The following is a 17138-nucleotide window of genomic DNA, read 5'->3' on the forward strand; positions in this document are numbered from 1 at the left end:
ATACTGGTTTGAACTTATGTTTTCCTTACTGGCCTTTTGTTTATCTTTGATTACTGCATTCAGTGCAGGTTAACACCTTAGCACTTGAGGTTCAGAGTATCTGGTCCCACTTATTTTGTAGAATAGAAATCTGTTTCACTTTTTTACTATTTATTCCCTTCAACCTCAATTCATTCTCTATTTTCCTGATCACTTTCTCTTTTCTCTACCACTGTGTATGTCTTGTGTTTGTATGTACATTGTTTTCATCATTGCTCCTGATTCAGTCCGACACCCAGTTGTCTGTGAATCAGGATTCGGTCGACCCTTTGGTGGTAGCTGGTTCACCTTTTGTCCAAGGAGTAGCTGAACCATCTATAACTCCCCATATCAGTTCGTTGGATACTTCTCTACCCTCTAGTTACACTACCCCCTCCTGTACACCTATTCCCCTGGAGCTGCATATAGATGAAGATGGCTGCTCAGCCTCTACATCTTCACCTCGCTCTACTGTAGTAATCACATCGTCTAAGAGCCTTCAGTACTCCGAGAAGAATGACGGGGGCACTGTCACTTCTGAGATGTCTCATGTGGATGTGTCGGTGACTAAAGTGTCCACAAGCAAAGTCTCAAGTCCACTTGGAAAAAGCTTAAGTCCAGTGACTGTTGGCAGAACTTCTAGTCCAGGTCCTGCTTCAGGGACCTCGAGTCCAGTTATTGTTTCCAAGAATCTTGTGACTGCGTCCAAAAACCCCAGTCCCGTTCTTGTAGCCAAGAGTCCCGTTCCCCCTGACATTAAACCTGAAAACCTAGTCCTTAAAAGTCATAGTCCACAAGCAACTACAAAGAGTCCAGTGACGGTGCCGTCCACTGTGAGGACAGGGCTAAAGAGCGCTAGTCCAATAACGGTTCCTAGGCTTTCCAGTCCAGTTCCAAAAAGTGCAAGTCCCGTGACAGTCCCTAATATCTCTAGTCCGATAACCGTCCCAAAGTGTGCTAGTCCAGTAACGATCCCAAAGTGTGCTAGTCCAGTAACGATCCCAAAGCTTTCAAGTCCAGTTCCAAGGCTTTCGAGTCCAGTAACAGTTCCAAAGAGTGACATGGCAGTTCCTAAGAGTCCTGCTCAAGTCATCAGAAAAATGTACACAGTTCCAGGGACCAGCAGTCCCAGAGATTCTCCAGTTCCACTTGCCGCCGTCCCATCAAACGGCCGGTATGTCCCTTCTGCAGAAAATCAGGGCGGTGAAGCTCTGGATTTAACGTGGCCTTGCCGGGAGCCATTTTTGGATGATGCTTTAGACAAACTATTAGCCCCTGACTCCACTCAACTGGGAGAGAACCAGCCATCTGCTTCTGTCCTGCCTGGAGATGAAGACAGATGCTGGGAGGAGGATGATGGAATTTACCCCGAATTCAGCCGAGAGGGAACCCTGACACCCATGACTGAGTCCAGCTGGGTGGACGAGTGTTTCACCCCTTCCACCTGTCCTGGGACACCAGATGCAGTCCTGGACCTGCCGTCACAGCAGCCCTCTGCCGTCGAGCGACTATCTGCTTCTGGTCAAGTAGGAAGCTCGGCTTGACTAAAATGAGCTGCTGGCATGAAGCTAAAGAGGATTTAAGACGCCGTGTGGTTTTTCCTCATTAAATATCCACGCGATCTAAGATATAGATTATCTCAATGACTGAATTGGTTTTGTTTACTGATTCCTGAGTGTAGCTCTCAGGGCTGAAATAGTCTTATTCTTGGAGAGCAGCTCATGCTCAAAGTACTTGAGGAGCTGTGAAACAATATAAACATGTCGAAATGAAGAAAAACTCCTCTTTCTCTGGGGTGTGATGCATGTGGTGTCATATAGCGATTGCAAAATGGCTCGAGGGAGAAGTCTCCCAGTAGGGTCTGTTTGTGGTTGGTGTTGAAAGCTTTGCTGAAAAGATGTCGACGCACGTCCCTACTTGCTTCATTACACATTGCTGTGTTAGTCATGGGGCCTGACTTATCATGTTTACTTTTAAATCACTGACGATACCAGGAGTCCATATTAGAGGTTTTGCTAATGCATAAATGCTCTAAGAATGTGTACACAAACTGAAGGAACGTACGAGAATGTTTGCTTCTTTGATCGCTGGCCTTACCTCGGCATGTGCAGACGTTTGTTTGGAGCATTTTGTGACAGACTTGTCTTGACTTCAGCCGGCCAGCATGCATGGCCACGGGTCCTGACCCGAGGTCCTGAGTTCCTCCAAAAAAAAACTGCATCGCATTTACCCGAAAGCCCGTTCTCGAGTGTTGTGATCCAACGCTGCGCCTGCCCTGCTTGTGCTTGTCAACCAAAATGGATTTTCTGGTACAACGGCACAATCCCAGCCTCCTTCTCATCTACCCTCCAGCTGAAGTCAGTTATCCGCCGCACCAAAGAGACCACCAATGTGCATCCCATGTACAGGGAGGGACTGCTGAGACGTAAAATGGGACCAATCATCGTGAAGAAGAGCAACTCGCAAGATCGACTTATCGAAGAGCTGCAGGGGAAACTGGGCATTGGGCGAGTGGAGCGCAGGCGCAAACAACAGCCTGATGATTGGCTGACGGAGGGAGTCATTGTGACGTCCAACCCACAGCGGACGCGGGAAGAAGGAAATCATCCCTCTGTGGATAAGGTAGACTAGAGGCCCATGGCGTGTGTTGAGCCAAGCTGGAAATTAAACCTGATGTCTGCTTGGCTGGCAGTCAAGAGACAAGTTGGCAATATTTATAATAATATTTATCATTTTGCCATAAAATTGTCGCTATAAGTCGGTTTAAACAGTCTCTTACTTTTCACCGCTTTCACCTATTTTTCATTTTAACTGTTTTCTTTTCCATCTTGTCTGTTCGTTCTCTTTTCTGTGGTGTTTCCTTTCTCCTTCTACCCCCCTCCCCCCCTCAGATCATCATCCCTCCCGAATCACCCGCCCCACAGAGAAAAGTCCTTCCCCCTCCGCAACCTCCCCCCGCACCCAAAAAGCTGCCCCCGGTCAAGCAGACTCCTCCGCCGCTGCCACCGCCCCCTCCGATGCCCCCTCCTCCTCGAGAACCGACCCCACCGCCCCCTAAGGAGCCCACTCCTCCTCCCCCCCCCAGAGAGCCCACGCCGCCTCCCGTCCTGCCCACACCTTCGCCGAGCCCCCCGCCCAAGCCCATCACGCCGCCCCCGCCTCCCAAACTCTTTGTATCAGTGGGTTGTCAGACGGAGTACGACCCCGTCTTCCCACCGATGCAGGCACGGCAAACTCACTTTCCACTTTTCTACTAGATGCTCTCTTTACCAGGAGTTGTTTATCTTGAGCTCGTTTGCGGGTTATGTGGTCGTTTTTACTGCTGGTGTAGAATCGTTAGCCACCAAAAAAGCTTTGTCTGAAATCCAGTCAGTCCTGGTCGCCCCCCCCCCCCGAGGGCTGCTGGCATCCGGGCTAGAGTCCCTTTTCTAATTCTGACATCTGACGGCGCCAAGAGCTGTGTGTTCAGAGCGGAGTAGAGAATTTAGGAGCTTAGGGGAAAGCAGCAGAGTGTTGCTCCCCAATGTTCCTGTTACACTAAGTGTCCTGCCATGCACAGGAATGGGAAGCTCGCCGCTGCAACCGAAACCCAATCTGCCACATGACAGCACAGTTACCGCCACTATTATAGCGTGTCTCACAGGGACTTAAGTCAACAGGCTCCGTTAGGTTAGATACCGGCCTGTTGAAGTGGAATACCATTGCGTCTGTCGTGAGCCACCCTGTCCTTTTTTTTTTTTTTTTTTTTTTTGTGAAGTCATTTGGGGAAGGCTTGGTGTGGCAGATTGACACGAGTGGCGTTAAATATGCATGAGTCAAAGCCCCAGAAAGAAGCCTTGTCATTTTATTTCGTCCAAGGTAAGAAGGTCATTTGCGCGTGGGTGTGTGTGGAAAGAGGGTAAGAGGGAATACATGGAGCGGAGTTTCTATTTTCTCTCACAGTGGAATGTAGGAGTCATGAAGCTCCAATAACCGCACCATTTGAGAAGGTCTGTGTTTCCTTACGTTACAGTAGCCAGACGCATACTGACACACACACGCTGTTATCAGAGAGTCCTCGTCCTGGGTTAGGGTTGATCAGAACATGTTTTTATTTGGCTTTTTGATGGATTGGCTCGTTCTTTCTGTCTCTTCTCTGTCTAACCGCAAGAGGAGACACCATTCATCTAGATTCACCGTTGTCACCTGAGACATATGTCTCTCAACAGCTTGCTCTGAAAAGGCTGTAGATCATGTTCAAACTTGGACGTTAGTTACTGACCAGTGCGCTCATTTATCATTTATCCCAACAGTTTCTTATGAGAAAAACGCTGTAGCATTTGATTGGACAGAAACCCTTCATTTCCTAAAGGGATTCTGTGTGTTGGACTTTTCTGTTAGATGCCAGCCTTGTATTTTGGGGGCCATCCTTTATTTGTTATTGGGGATCCAGCTTTGACCAAGAATTTGTTCATTAGGTGTACCACCAGCAATACAGGCACAGACTAGTTCAAATAACATGAAATAGTTCTATTAAATACTTCATAAATTACGAAAATAAGAGGTCCTTCATGGAAATATTTACTACATCCAATTTACTCAAGTGTGTCTGTTACATTGTAAACCCCTGAAATGCCTGAATTAGTCCAGTTAAACCACTTTGTTGCTCCATCTCTGTCAGATCCAGTCACAGGGGAAGACTTCTCCCACTGCTGCCCCCAAACCAGCCAACAAGCTGGACAACATGCTGGGAAGCCTGCAGTCCGACCTCAACCGGCTCGGAGTCCAGACGGTGGCTAAGGGCGTCTGTGGCGCCTGCAAGAAGCCGATAGTTGGACAGGTAGTGATGCAGAATCATTCGCATTGTGACGAGCATGAACGCTCAGATTTACTGCGCACACTAAATTTGAATTATAGTTGTATTTGTGAACAGAATACGTCATATGTCTAGAGGAAGTTGAAATTTATTTCCTTGAGTTACAGAGTGATTGTGCAATGTTGGCTTTAGTATTTTTATGGCGTAGTATATTTATTTCTAGATTATTATTAGAATCCTGTAAAACCCTAAAAATAAATTACTTTTACGCTACTTTGCATCGAAGCACATTGTTTTTACAAGGAGTAAATAACATAAATTCAATAAAACATAAAGGCACAATGAAGACAAAAATGGTTATAATTTTTTAAAGCTCGGTTTGTGGAATCTCTTGTACATTGCAGTCAGTAATCCCTTTGTGTCTTGCATGCAGCCATCCTCTGCTAAGCCAGGCCTTTTCCCTTGCACCCTCATTACATTTTGATGCGCTGTGTCTCCCCTCACCAGGTGGTGACTGCCATGGGCAGAACGTGGCACCCTGAGCACTTTGTGTGCACCCACTGTCAGGAGGAGATAGGCTCCAAGAACTTCTTTGAGCGCGAGGGGCAGCCGTACTGCGAGAAAGACTACCACAGCCTCTTCTCGCCGAGATGCCACTACTGTAATGGGCCCATACTGGATGTTAGTAATGCACACACACACACACTCACACCCAAACATATATGCCGTGCATACAGTGAATGGACAGATAATGATATTTATTTATTCATAGCCTAATGGACTAAGCCCTTACTGGAAAAATCACTACATGGTAGACGTTGCTTTTCATTCTCGAGGAGAATGTGCATCCTCGTCAATGCTCATTGTCAGTCAGGGCAAAGTGATTCCTAGTGCATGTAGTAATGCATCAAGTAATCCACTGAGAGATTACTGTTACTAATAAAGTAAATATATTACAGTTACTATTATCAGTTCAGAATGCAGGATGGGTGGTAGCTTCTACAAAAAATTGGAGAAATTGCAGAAGGCGTCTGTGATCTTAATCCTGTGCAAATTGCAAATCGGCCTTGTACGTAATTTGTAAAGTAAAAACTAAACACGGAGCTCCTTTGATGATGCTGATCAAGTGAGAATCAACCTCTCTGTGATTTGGACCGTGTTTTTTTTTTATTTATTTTAATCATGAAGGCTGCGTTAAATGAGAGTTTGGGGACAAAGTCAGGATGTGGCTGCACATCAGTGAGACCCATTCACTGAAAAGAGTGAAATGATGCATTGGATTTTATTTATTGGTGCATTTATGTGTCATCACATATATTATTAACCTCTGGCGTGTAGCTGAGTGGAAGCAGAAAGCAGCAAAAACCTTGACGTCACATAATGATGATTTGCTCAAAGGTACCAGAAGTTGTGAAATTCATCAGGCTTACGGTTCAGTGATTAGTTTCTTCGGTGAGTAATTACATTTCTCAGGAAACTAGCCCGACGCGGATGCTGACAGACCGACTCACTGTTCTCTCCTCGCATTTGTCAAACCCTCCGTCATCCTCTTCTGTGCGACACTCTCTCATTGGAGTCTTTTTTTATTCACACACTCATACTCGCCGCCAAAGGTACTGGAAGGGAAGTAGACTGTGTAACCGTGGACTTTAGTCTGGGGAAAGGCCAACATGAGTCACTGCCAAGTTTTCCAAACTCATCCTCAAGCAAGCGGTTTTGACATCCACAGCATATCCATCACCTCTTTCTGACCTTCTCCTTTCATCGTTTAGTAAGAAAATGTTAAATCGGAGGAACTTTAGTGATGCTCAGTTGCAGTTACAGTATTTTTTTGTAATATGTTTTATTTATTAGCTCTAAATCTATATGGAAAACAAATTTTCCCTCTCTCGCAATACGCGCTTCTTCAACACTGCTCCTCCTGCTGGTGAAGTCAAGAATAATTATTCTTCTCTGAAATGCACAGAGCTCTGTAACAGTGGTTTACATTGTGTAAGTGTTGCGCTGAAGCGTAGCAAGAGTGGATGACTTAAAATTGTGCATTACCAGGACAGTGTGTCTACGGCCTGGAAAACATGAGCGAACAGTCGTATTATCCTTGGACTTTGGCTCCTTGGTCCTCGCCTGCCCTCTAGTGGCGTCTGACATATTTCCATAACGACACGCACATATACGCCTGCATGTTGACTAAATATTAATGATAATTAACAGTTAAATAACACTGAAATAATGGCCCTCTGCTTTTCCTTTGTTTCACAGAAAGTTGTGACAGCTCTGGACAAGACTTGGCACCCGGAGCACTTCTTCTGTGCCCAGTGCGGAGCCTTTTTTGGACCAGAAGGTAATGGCCACACTCCTTGGCACACGCTGAATCAGACCCGTTTCATTATTGTCGCAATCAATCAGGAATCGAGGTGCGCGCAGAGTGAGTCAGTGCGCCTTTCCCGCCCCTTTAGGTTTCCACGAGAAGGATGGAAAGGCGTTCTGCAGAAAGGACTACTTTGACATGTTTGCCCCCAAATGTGGCGGCTGCGCCCGGGCCATCCTCGAGAACTACATCTCTGCTCTCAATTCGCTGTGGCACCCCGAGTGCTTCGTCTGCAGGGTGAGTCACTGGACGAGTCATCCGAATTTAAAGCGTCCGGAGTGTTTTTGCGCCGAGCTGCCGTCACAAATATTCTGTTTTTGTGTGTTTTCCAGGAGTGCTTCACTCCCTTCATAAACGGCAGCTTCTTCGACCACGAGGGCCAGCCGTACTGCGAGTCCCACTACCACGAGCGCCGCGGCTCGCTGTGCTCCGGCTGCCAGAAGCCCATCACGGGCCGCTGCATCACGGCCATGGGCAAGAAGTTCCACCCGGAGCACTTCGTGTGCGCCTTCTGCCTCAAGCAGCTCAACAAGGGCACGTTCAAAGAGCAGAACGACAAGCCTTACTGCCACGGCTGCTTCGTCAAACTCTTCAGTTAGGCTGCATGTCCGTGTGCAAATGCGCGCGAGCGTGCATCCACACATCTATTTACGTGCACGTGTGGATGGATGTCCGTGTGCATCTGTGTGGTTTTTCCAGACGGCGTGTGTTAACGCATTTGTCAGTCACATCATAAGAAAGGCGGGATATGTCTCTGACTATTAACTCATGACACTGAAGGGACTTCTTTGGCTGTCCGACCTCTCAGGTTTGGCATTTCACAATTTTACTAAAGACATTTATAAGAGAGCCCAAAGAGATTTTTATTTTATTCATGTGCACAGTAGAAACGGCGACGATGCTAAGACGCAGTTAAGAAACTTGTTAAGAGCCCTGACTTGTAAGATGTTTTGTTCCCCCATTTGCAGGGCAAGTCCTTGCGTAATGTGGTGGTGAGCCTATGTTGACATAGTTTTATGCAGATATGAGACAGTTGCTTGATTGCATGGACCATTGGAGAGTTGACTTAAGCAGTTTTACAGTATATTGAGTGTTGAATACTCAGTGCTTGGCCAATGAGTGCTGAAAAAAGATGTATTTTTCTAGCTTTGGAAACGTTTGAGGTGCCATTTAAAAATAACCATGAATAAACTTCACATGTACGCGCACGCATACGCACGCACACTGAACCGCAACATACTCCAACCTCTGCACTCCCCGACAACAGATCCTTCTTATGGTGCATTTTATATGTTGGTGTCATCCAGATATTAGTTTTTATTTTTCTACAGTTTTCCTATGAAAATGAAACCAGGAGTTTTAACTTACATTTCATTCGCATTTATGCCAAATTGCAACTGGGTTATTTCCCACCGGAGGTGAAATCGGATATTAAAAATAAAAAACAACAAAAAAATCATTTAAGCCTTTTTACCTGGAGCGAGTTTTACATTTGTGATTTCTCTAAGTTGTGTGTCATTCACATGAATCATTTTCAAATAAAATTGAAGTGCTGCAACTAATTATATCACAATATAGGTATCAAAAAGAGTAAAATACATGGTATGGTTAGAAATGTTTTAAATTTGTGGTGCAATTCATGAAAAAGACAAAGCCAAATCAGAGTTTACTGACTTTACTCGTTTTGAGATTTTACTGCTGTTTTCATCCACGGAAACAGCAGTATGAATAGGATGATGCTTTATCGCGGCATTAGTTCCATGTTGTACTGTTTGCTAGATACGTGCATCTCTCACCGTATGAGATTTAGTAATGAGCTCGGTTGAATTCGTTTGTGCTTTCAAATTAGAAGCATGCAATTTATTTCAGTTGCATCAGCACCAGCTGCCAGTTGCTGTTACAATCACAATCTAAATTTATATGCCTGTAATACACTTTGTGGCAGAACTGTGTTTTGTCATGGTTTTGATGAGAATTTATATATTTGTGAGCTGTTGGGGTTCACACCGATATGCAAAGAGCTGGCTCTATTGGCATGTAAGCTAACAATAGTTTACCCTGGTCTCATTCTGTCACACACACACACGCACACAAACACGCACGTATGAGTGTGTCTAACGTCAGAGGGAACGCAGAATTCAGAATCTTTTTATTATAAACTGTGATCTGATTTGGGATCAGTGCAGACCTCACTGATGGAAGCTGGATGGACTGAAGCTGGTCAGGGATCAGAATATTACGCTGAGCCTTTAGCAAAATTTAATTCTTTTTATCATCATTTGTTCTTGCCACATATGATCCGTTGCCTTTGATTTCGATCCGTGTTTAGTGTCCACAGTCATTCACACATTTGTTTTCATTTAAAAAAAAAAAAGATATTTCTTGTGCCAAACATGTCAATGCAATAAGGTCTTATACACTGTGGTGTTCTCAGCCTTTCCCTGTGATTTGACTCTTTCCGTGCTGAACTCTGGGAGAGGCTTCCTCTGCTGTGGCGCATCTTTAACACTGTATTGGAGGCGACGGGAAAGGCATCCAGCAGAGAGTACGGTGTTCACTTGTAGCTGATTTCAGATTTACAGGATGTAGCAGGTGCCGTGGGTGTCGGAAAAGACTTCATCATTTGCGTCTTCAGTTCACCTGTGTATGCCTATTAAAAAAATAAATAAATAAAGGAATTTAGTTAATTCTGCTCATGTATATTTATCTTCTTACGATAGGTTGCCTTATAGTTTTTGCTTCTGTCAAAGAATTCATTAGAGAAATCAAAGCTACTCACTGTTTATGTGATTAAGTGAACTTTGCTTTGTAAGTGGATTCATGTGATTCTTTTACTTTTTTTTCTTTTTTCTTTTTTTGAACTTTCTCATGAGCCGTCGATTGTTCCAGCTCTTTTGTGTGGGTGGGGTGTAAGCTTATGTGGGTCCCCACTACTGATTGATTAATGCAACTTCTGCGAATAAAACATATTGTATTTATTTCCGGCATTCTCTCGTGCTTTCATGTACCGCACAAAACTACTGCTGTCCTGTTTTTGCTCTTTTACACCAAATAAAACTCTGGCACAAAGCTTCACATTACAAATTGATTTACAGCACTATACAAAATGAGATGTGTACAGAATATTAAAAAAATTATAAGGTGCACTTCATTATTATAACATGGTAACAGCACATTTGGCATACAGTTTCCTGCACTTTTTTTTTTGGCCCCTTACAAACTTATGCTTTGTCGTTCAAGTAATTCAAACAAAAAAAAAGAAAAGATTAAAGAAAGGTGGGAAACAAATGGACACAATTTTAAGTATCAATTGTTTCTTTTTGTTCCCCTGATTAGTTTCAGATAAAAAATAACTACATCATAAAGCAGGGATGCGCATCCAAGTTAACATCCATGCAAATTATGTTGAAAATTAAAATATTAAACTAATCCTGAATGACTGGTCAAAAAAAAAAAAAAAAATCATCAAACTAGACAGGAACAAGGACACGTCTCGTGTCTCCGCTGAGCAGCGGCTGTGACCTGCAGTCTGTCCTGAGTGAGAGCTTGAAGCTTTCCAGTGAGTTCAGGGAGATGCGGCAGGTTATCCAGAATCTCCAGGTGCTGCAGCTCCTGCAGCCGGTGGAGGTGTAAGAAATCTTTCTCTGGTACGTGTTCGTGGCGAAGCTTGAGGCTCTTGAGCTTTGGGAACAGTGTCGGGATTTGAGCGGTGTGAGCTCCTAAATGTGAGGGCCAGGGGTCTATGTGGAGATGGAGGAGATTTGGTACCCGCCCTGCTACGACCGCCATGTCCTCTGAGGATAATCTGGCAACGCGCAGCGTGAGGTTGGTGACGGTGGCTGGAATGGACGTGACATACATGTCGAGAGGCGGGCCTTTGACAATGACCAGGGTTGAAAGTTGAGGGAGGTCGCCCAGCCATGTTTTCAGATGGCACATGGGTGAGTACCATCTTTCTGACATCTCGTGATGTGAGTGCTTGAAAGAAACAGCCAGACTGCTCAGTCCAGACATGATCCTCATAGCGTCCCCTGGAAAGCAGTGATCCATGCAGTCGATCAGTTCCAAACTGGACAAGGAGGACGCGCTGGATCGTCCTGAGGGACATGGGTTAGTCGCAGGGACACCGTAAAGGCCACATGACGTTTGCAGAACAGACAAAGAGAGGTGCTTTAGTCGGGGGAGGCAGGCCAGTATGGAGTGAATCATCCAAATGGTTTCTCCAAAGATTCCCACGTTATGACAGACCAGAGAATTGAGATTTTTAAAGTGGGAGATGGCAGAAATGAAGCCATCTATTGATGTATTGGCAAATGCAACGTCACACATGCTCAGGTGGGTCAGCTGCTGGGGCTGTGGCACCGTGGACGCGTCCAACAAAAGAGGAGAGCAACTCCGTCTTATTGCCAGGCGTTTCAAATGTGGAAAGTCCTTCAAGCAGTCGAGGCTCTTCTGGGAGCTGTGGTACATCAACAACGAGGTGAGGGCAGGAAGAGCCAGGGCGAGCTCCTTCCAGTGCTTGGATTTGGTGCTCCTCACCACCACACTCGTGACTTTTCTGCGACGAAGGGTGGACCAGAACTGGCTGTTATAAGTGCCACTGTTAAAAGACAAAACCACGGTCCAGTTTTTCCAAAGAGACACGTGGTCGACAAGTTTCTTGAAATACTTGCAGGATGCTCGGACGCTGAACTTGTCCGCTACTGACAGATACCCAAAAATGTGGTTCCAGACCTCAGCCGGAAGCTGCAGGGGCAGATGTGCCATTGTGTTGCTGTGCTGACAGGTGCGTTAGCGAGTTGGCTAATAACAGCAGCACAGAATTCACCAGAAAAATCACCCTGGACACCACGTTTGTTACCTAATGCTTGTTGCTACTGCTTCTTCTTCTACTACTGATTTAGTTGCGCCGTTTAGCACCCGGTCGCATTACCGCCACCTACCGGACTGGAGTGTGAACGAACTATTAACGAGAATAAAACGCAACTAAACGTTTGCTAAAGGTAATTTTTTTTTAAAGACATTATGATGTAATCGCACTCAAGCAACCATATAACAACCACTTTTGTTACTTGAAGTCAACACGCTGAAGTTAGACTTATTTTATTTGGCTGTGACCACGTGGCATCTTGCCACAGGTTATGCACATGGTGATGAGATGCCTTGCTTTACAATTAGATACACTAGAAATTACCACAGTCCAGTTGTTTCCTCAGAGGGAGGCGTTATAAATGTCCTGAGGGACAAATGTCCTCCTCCTCAACCTCTCAATGGAGCAGGGCAGAGACAGCAGCCTTTCACTGAATGAGCTTGGTGAACACTTTGTACAATCATAGCATCTTAACACATACAGACTTTGTATGATTTGCATTAGTTCTTGTCTACACCTCTGTTTATAACACAAAGACTCTCTGTATGTGTGAATATCCATGTGGCAGTATGATTCTGATACTTTGCTGCATGTTCAAATACCTAAAACTATTTCAGTTAGTCCCCACAGAGTAAATATACATTTAAAATAGAGATACTTGCAGGTTCTATTAATGTTTTCAACAAAACCTGGCCCCTTATAGAACATTTAGACAGAACCACCTATATACAGTCAATGAGAATCACCCAACTGATTAGATTTACCCAATACTCCAGTCCTCTAATTTGTTTTATTTACTTAATTTAGTTTCTCCTATTTTACTTGTATCGTCAGTACAATCTTGGGTGGAAAGGAAATATGAGCTGTTGTTTTCATATTGTACGCGTGTATGTAAAGTATATGTGAACGAAAAATCTGATTAAAAAAAAATATTAAAAAAATAATAATAATAGAGACATGGCTTCCTGTACGGTGGTTTCGATGTCGAAAGGAAATTTATTTTTTTTTAATCCGTCTGAACTGTGCAACGAATCACATATTTGGTATAAGTCGATTAAAATGACAAATACTTGCAATTTCCCTTTTCCGGAAGAGGCGGGACTTATTGTATTCGGGTGTGACCATGTGACATCCTGGCAGAAATGATTGACATGTAAATGGTCCAATAGCTGTGAACCTAACGCCCAAAGCTCCGCTGTGATTGGTCGTTCTTTTTCTATATATTCTCCTCGCGCCCTCCTTCTTCCTCTTTCTTTCACGCGACCCTATTGCGCGGTAAGGATTCCATTCTTGGTCATTTCTCAGTTTAATAATTTAATATTTGTCGTGTTTGTAGCAAATGTATTTGTTGTTCGTATAGTAAACGTATATTCCACTTAAAGACAGATAACCCGTGTCCCATGAAAGGTCGTAGATGCCATTTTTTTCCCCCCGAGGCCTGTTAAAATGTAGTAAGCTAGCGGTTAGCCGCATAGTGCTAACTGTCGACCACATGTCAAGACTTAACGTTTTATCGTTTAGGCTTTTTCTCAAGCACACTTACTAATTACTTTATTCTTTCTTTATAGATACTACCTTGTCTTTAAACCAGCTCTTAGGCGATCCTTGGAAGCACTGCAAAGATGCCCAGGGAAGACAGGGCCACGTGGAAGTCCAACTACTTCTTGAAAATCATCGTAAGTAGAACTTCCATACCCTTAAAGTCTGAAATAGGAGCATGCTTTACCTTGTAGGACTTTACATTACATTTAGTAAAGTCTTAAGTCCATTTATTACTGCTTCATTTGCTGTTTGACCCTTTGGTACCGGCCTATGTGTTCCTCAATAATGAAGCCCCACCCAGTGATCTGAGTTTATAGTTGAATGACAATATATTTTGTTGAAAGTAATTCTGATATCTGATTTTCCTTTTTATTTGGTGTAAGTCTTAAATTCAACCTGTAATGGTCTTAAATTTCACTATTTGCATCTGCAGAAGCCCTGACTTACACGTGTTTAGTTCTATTTTATTCTCATTTCCCACTGAACTTGTCTTAAACATGACTGTATTTTTGCAGCAACTTCTGGATGACTTCCCAAGATGCTTCATTGTCGGTGCAGACAATGTGGGCTCAAAGCAGATGCAGACCATCCGTATGTCTCTGCGTGGAAAGGCGGTGGTGCTGATGGGTAAAAACACCATGATGCGCAAAGCCATCCGTGGTCACCTGGAGAACAATCCTGCCCTGGAGAAGTGAGTTCACCTTCACTTATGCACTCATAAACTGTAGCAGGATAGTTACAGTGCAGCTCGTGCAGTGCTGTATTGTCGTTCCCCCTGCTAAAAGTAACATGTCTCCAGCTATCCCTGTTTGTCTACATCCACAGGCAACCAGGGACGCAAGGTCTCAGACACTTGATAAATTATTTTTTTTCTTAAAACTTAATAATGCTCACCTAAATAAAAGCTGGTAATGTGTTTTGACAGGCTTTTGCCCCACATTAAAGGTAATGTGGGCTTTGTCTTCACCAAGGAGGATCTGGCTGAGGTCAGGGACATGCTGCTGGCAAACAAGGTAAGAGCCTATAAGAAAAGTTGACTACAGGAGTTGATGTCCATTGTTGGGTTAAGATTTATTAAAAACCTGTCTGCATTGTCACAAACTGTTGAATTCAGATGCTATTTAAAAGACAAATGCATCAAGAGTGGCTTTTAGAGTTGGTTTGGTGCAGTTCATGATCAATAGAAAGAACCTAAATACAATAATACAAGTATTGTACCATGTCAATGTGCAGGATAAGTTACAATACAGCTTGTGTAGTACTGTGTTGTCGTTCCCCCTGCAAACAGTAACTGTTTCCTCGCTATACCTGTCTGTCATCCTCTTTTGACTGTCAGGGACGTATGGTTTCAGACATCAACAAACTGATCTGATTGCAAACATGCGCCCAGTGTAAACTGTTAAACTTTAAGATAAAGCCCTAGCTAAGTGATGTGCCCCATCTTCCTCCAGGTGCCTGCAGCTGCCCGTGCTGGAGCCATTGCTCCCTGTGATGTGATGGTGCCAGCCCAGAATACTGGTCTGGGTCCCGAGAAGACCTCTTTCTTCCAGGCTCTGGGTATCACCACCAAAATTTCCAGGGGTACCATTGAAATCTTGGTGAGTTGGATTTTTTGTTTTAAGCAGCAGTTTACATGTACACTCTGAAGTATACGTTTTGGATCAAACAGAATGAATCTAGTGACTAAGCAACATTTCTCTCTCCCCTCAGAGTGATGTCGGTCTGATCAAGACTGGCGACAAGGTTGGTGCCAGTGAGGCCACGCTGCTCAACATGTTGAACATCTCACCCTTCTCCTACGGACTCATCATCCAGCAGGTGTATGACAACGGCAGTGTTTACAGCCCTGAGGTGCTCGACATCACAGAGGCTTCCCTGCATACCAAGTTCTTGGAGGTGAGATGCAGCATTTGTCTGCTTCATACTAGAAGGCTGAGCCAATTTGTGTTGGACTGAATGTAAGTTAACTGTGTATATCTTATTCTCCAGGGTGTGAGGAACATCGCTAGCGTGTGTCTGGAGATTGGCTACCCCACTTTGGCCTCTGTCCCCCACTCCATCATCAATGGCTACAAGAGAGTCCTGGCTGTCGCTGTGGAGACAGACTACTCCTTCCCTCTGGCAGACAAGGTATGTCTAAATTTAATATTCCCTTCCACAATGAACCAGTTGGATTCCAGTCTGAGTAGATGAGGACGTTTGTTCTTATGGGGGAAACTTAACATTGCACCCTATTGTTCCTCCCAGGTCAAAGCCTTCCTGGCCGACCCATCTGCTTTTGCTGCTGTCGCAGCACCTGTGGCAGCTGCCGAGACTGCTGCTCCAGCTGCCAAGAAGGAGGAGGTTAAGGAGGAGTCTGAGGAATCAGATGACGACATGGGCTTTGGTCTGTTTGACTAAAGACACAGCAAACAGAACCAGATTTCAGTCAAATAACACTCTGATTGAATAAATGTCATAAAAACCAAATCACTCGATGTCCGTACTTTAATTCTGACCTTGTCATATTGTAAGGAAAGCTGACGTTGTATACATGGTGGTTAATGGTGAGATGCAACACTAATGCACTTGTGTACCGTCATAGGATCTTGACACTATATATTGTATAACTTGGCATAATTTAATTGTTCTTGCCTACCTTTATGTTTACACTAGGACTCCCTGTATGTGTGAACATATGTGGCAGTATGATTCTGATTCATCCAAATCTATTTCAATTAGTCCAGAAAATACCTACTTGAAGACATGGTTTCCTTCAACACTATTTATGAAAATTATACACAAGCCTCAGATTTTGCCAGAAATGAGCAGCCAAAAACAATTAAACCTACTTCAGTGACTAAGTAAGCCAATGCATTTGCTAAACATAAATGAATCGATTTCTACATGAAGAAATATGAGGCTTTCTGTAACTTAAAGTCCAAAAGTAACAAACCACAACCTGCACCAGTTGTCAGTAAAGTGAGAATTGATAAGTTGTATGACCAGGTGTCTTTAAGAAATCATTTGCCAATCTATCAATAACAAAGCCTGTTAACCTAGAAAATTTTAAGTTGAAGCTTTTTGTTCAACACTGAACTGTATTCTTTAAACGTAAGCTTCATTGCCTTCTCTCTGAGAAATGATTTATACTTAAATGACCATTACAAAAAGTCTTTTAATAAAGTGATATCAGGTCAACATTTACTTCAGGGAAGTGGTAATTTAAAAGAGAAAAACAAACTAAGTTCCTGCTTGGGCGTGGTCATTTCTTGTTTCATCAGTCTATGGTCATTCTTCAAAGTCTGAAAAAAATCAGAAAAATTCCCTCAGGATAAATAGTGTATTTAATGACAAAAACCTGGTGGCCTTAATTGTAAAACATTACATCTGACATTACTCAAAACACCCAGAAAACGATGACGGACTATAAATATATCACTGTAAAAAAAATAAAAAAATACAGTAGTAGCCTATTTAGTGATATTTGCTTTTACCGTTTTCTATGGGCATTTAGATAAATATAGTATATACTTATGTAATTTTCTGAATCTCTCTTTACACCT

General features: G+C 43.7%; 2 protein-coding genes and 2 non-coding genes across 6 annotated transcripts in view; all 4 read left to right on the forward strand.

Moving 5' to 3' along the window:
- The window catches only part of LOC125006662 (titin-like), a 28935-nt gene extending 18776 nt beyond the window's left edge, over window positions 1-10159 (forward strand). For all 3 annotated transcript variants that reach the window (XM_047582920.1, XM_047582919.1, XM_047582921.1), the window contains exons 7-14: window positions 267-1544; window positions 2371-2640; window positions 2910-3242; window positions 4679-4837; window positions 5321-5494; window positions 7073-7154; window positions 7270-7418; window positions 7514-10159. In XM_047582920.1, coding sequence (XP_047438876.1) covers window positions 267-1544; window positions 2371-2640; window positions 2910-3242; window positions 4679-4837; window positions 5321-5494; window positions 7073-7154; window positions 7270-7418; window positions 7514-7780 — 2712 coding nt within the window. In that variant the 3' untranslated portion in view covers window positions 7781-10159. The remainder of the gene's footprint in view (window positions 1-266; window positions 1545-2370; window positions 2641-2909; window positions 3243-4678; window positions 4838-5320; window positions 5495-7072; window positions 7155-7269; window positions 7419-7513) is intronic.
- A 3105-nt stretch (window positions 10160-13264) lies between these two features.
- On the forward strand, window positions 13265-16062 carry rplp0 (ribosomal protein, large, P0). Its single transcript, XM_047582976.1, has 8 exons — window positions 13265-13326; window positions 13620-13727; window positions 14109-14284; window positions 14519-14606; window positions 15045-15191; window positions 15304-15489; window positions 15583-15723; window positions 15841-16062. The coding sequence occupies exons 2-8, from the start codon at window positions 13674-13676 to the stop codon at window positions 15991-15993; spliced, it is 945 nt and encodes a 314-aa protein (XP_047438932.1). The 5' UTR covers window positions 13265-13326; window positions 13620-13673; the 3' UTR covers window positions 15994-16062.
- LOC125007490 lies at window positions 14319-14446 on the forward strand. The gene has a single exon (XR_007112710.1). It is a non-coding gene; the product is annotated as a small nucleolar RNA SNORA63 (small nucleolar RNA).
- LOC125007488 lies at window positions 14821-14949 on the forward strand. The gene has a single exon (XR_007112708.1). It is a non-coding gene; the product is annotated as a small nucleolar RNA SNORA63 (small nucleolar RNA).
- Window positions 16063-17138: the final 1076 nt, after the last annotated feature.

The sequence above is a fragment of the Mugil cephalus genome, chromosome 4 (genome assembly GCF_022458985.1).
Source record: "Mugil cephalus isolate CIBA_MC_2020 chromosome 4, CIBA_Mcephalus_1.1, whole genome shotgun sequence".
Lineage (NCBI taxonomy): Eukaryota > Metazoa > Chordata > Actinopteri > Mugiliformes > Mugilidae > Mugil > Mugil cephalus.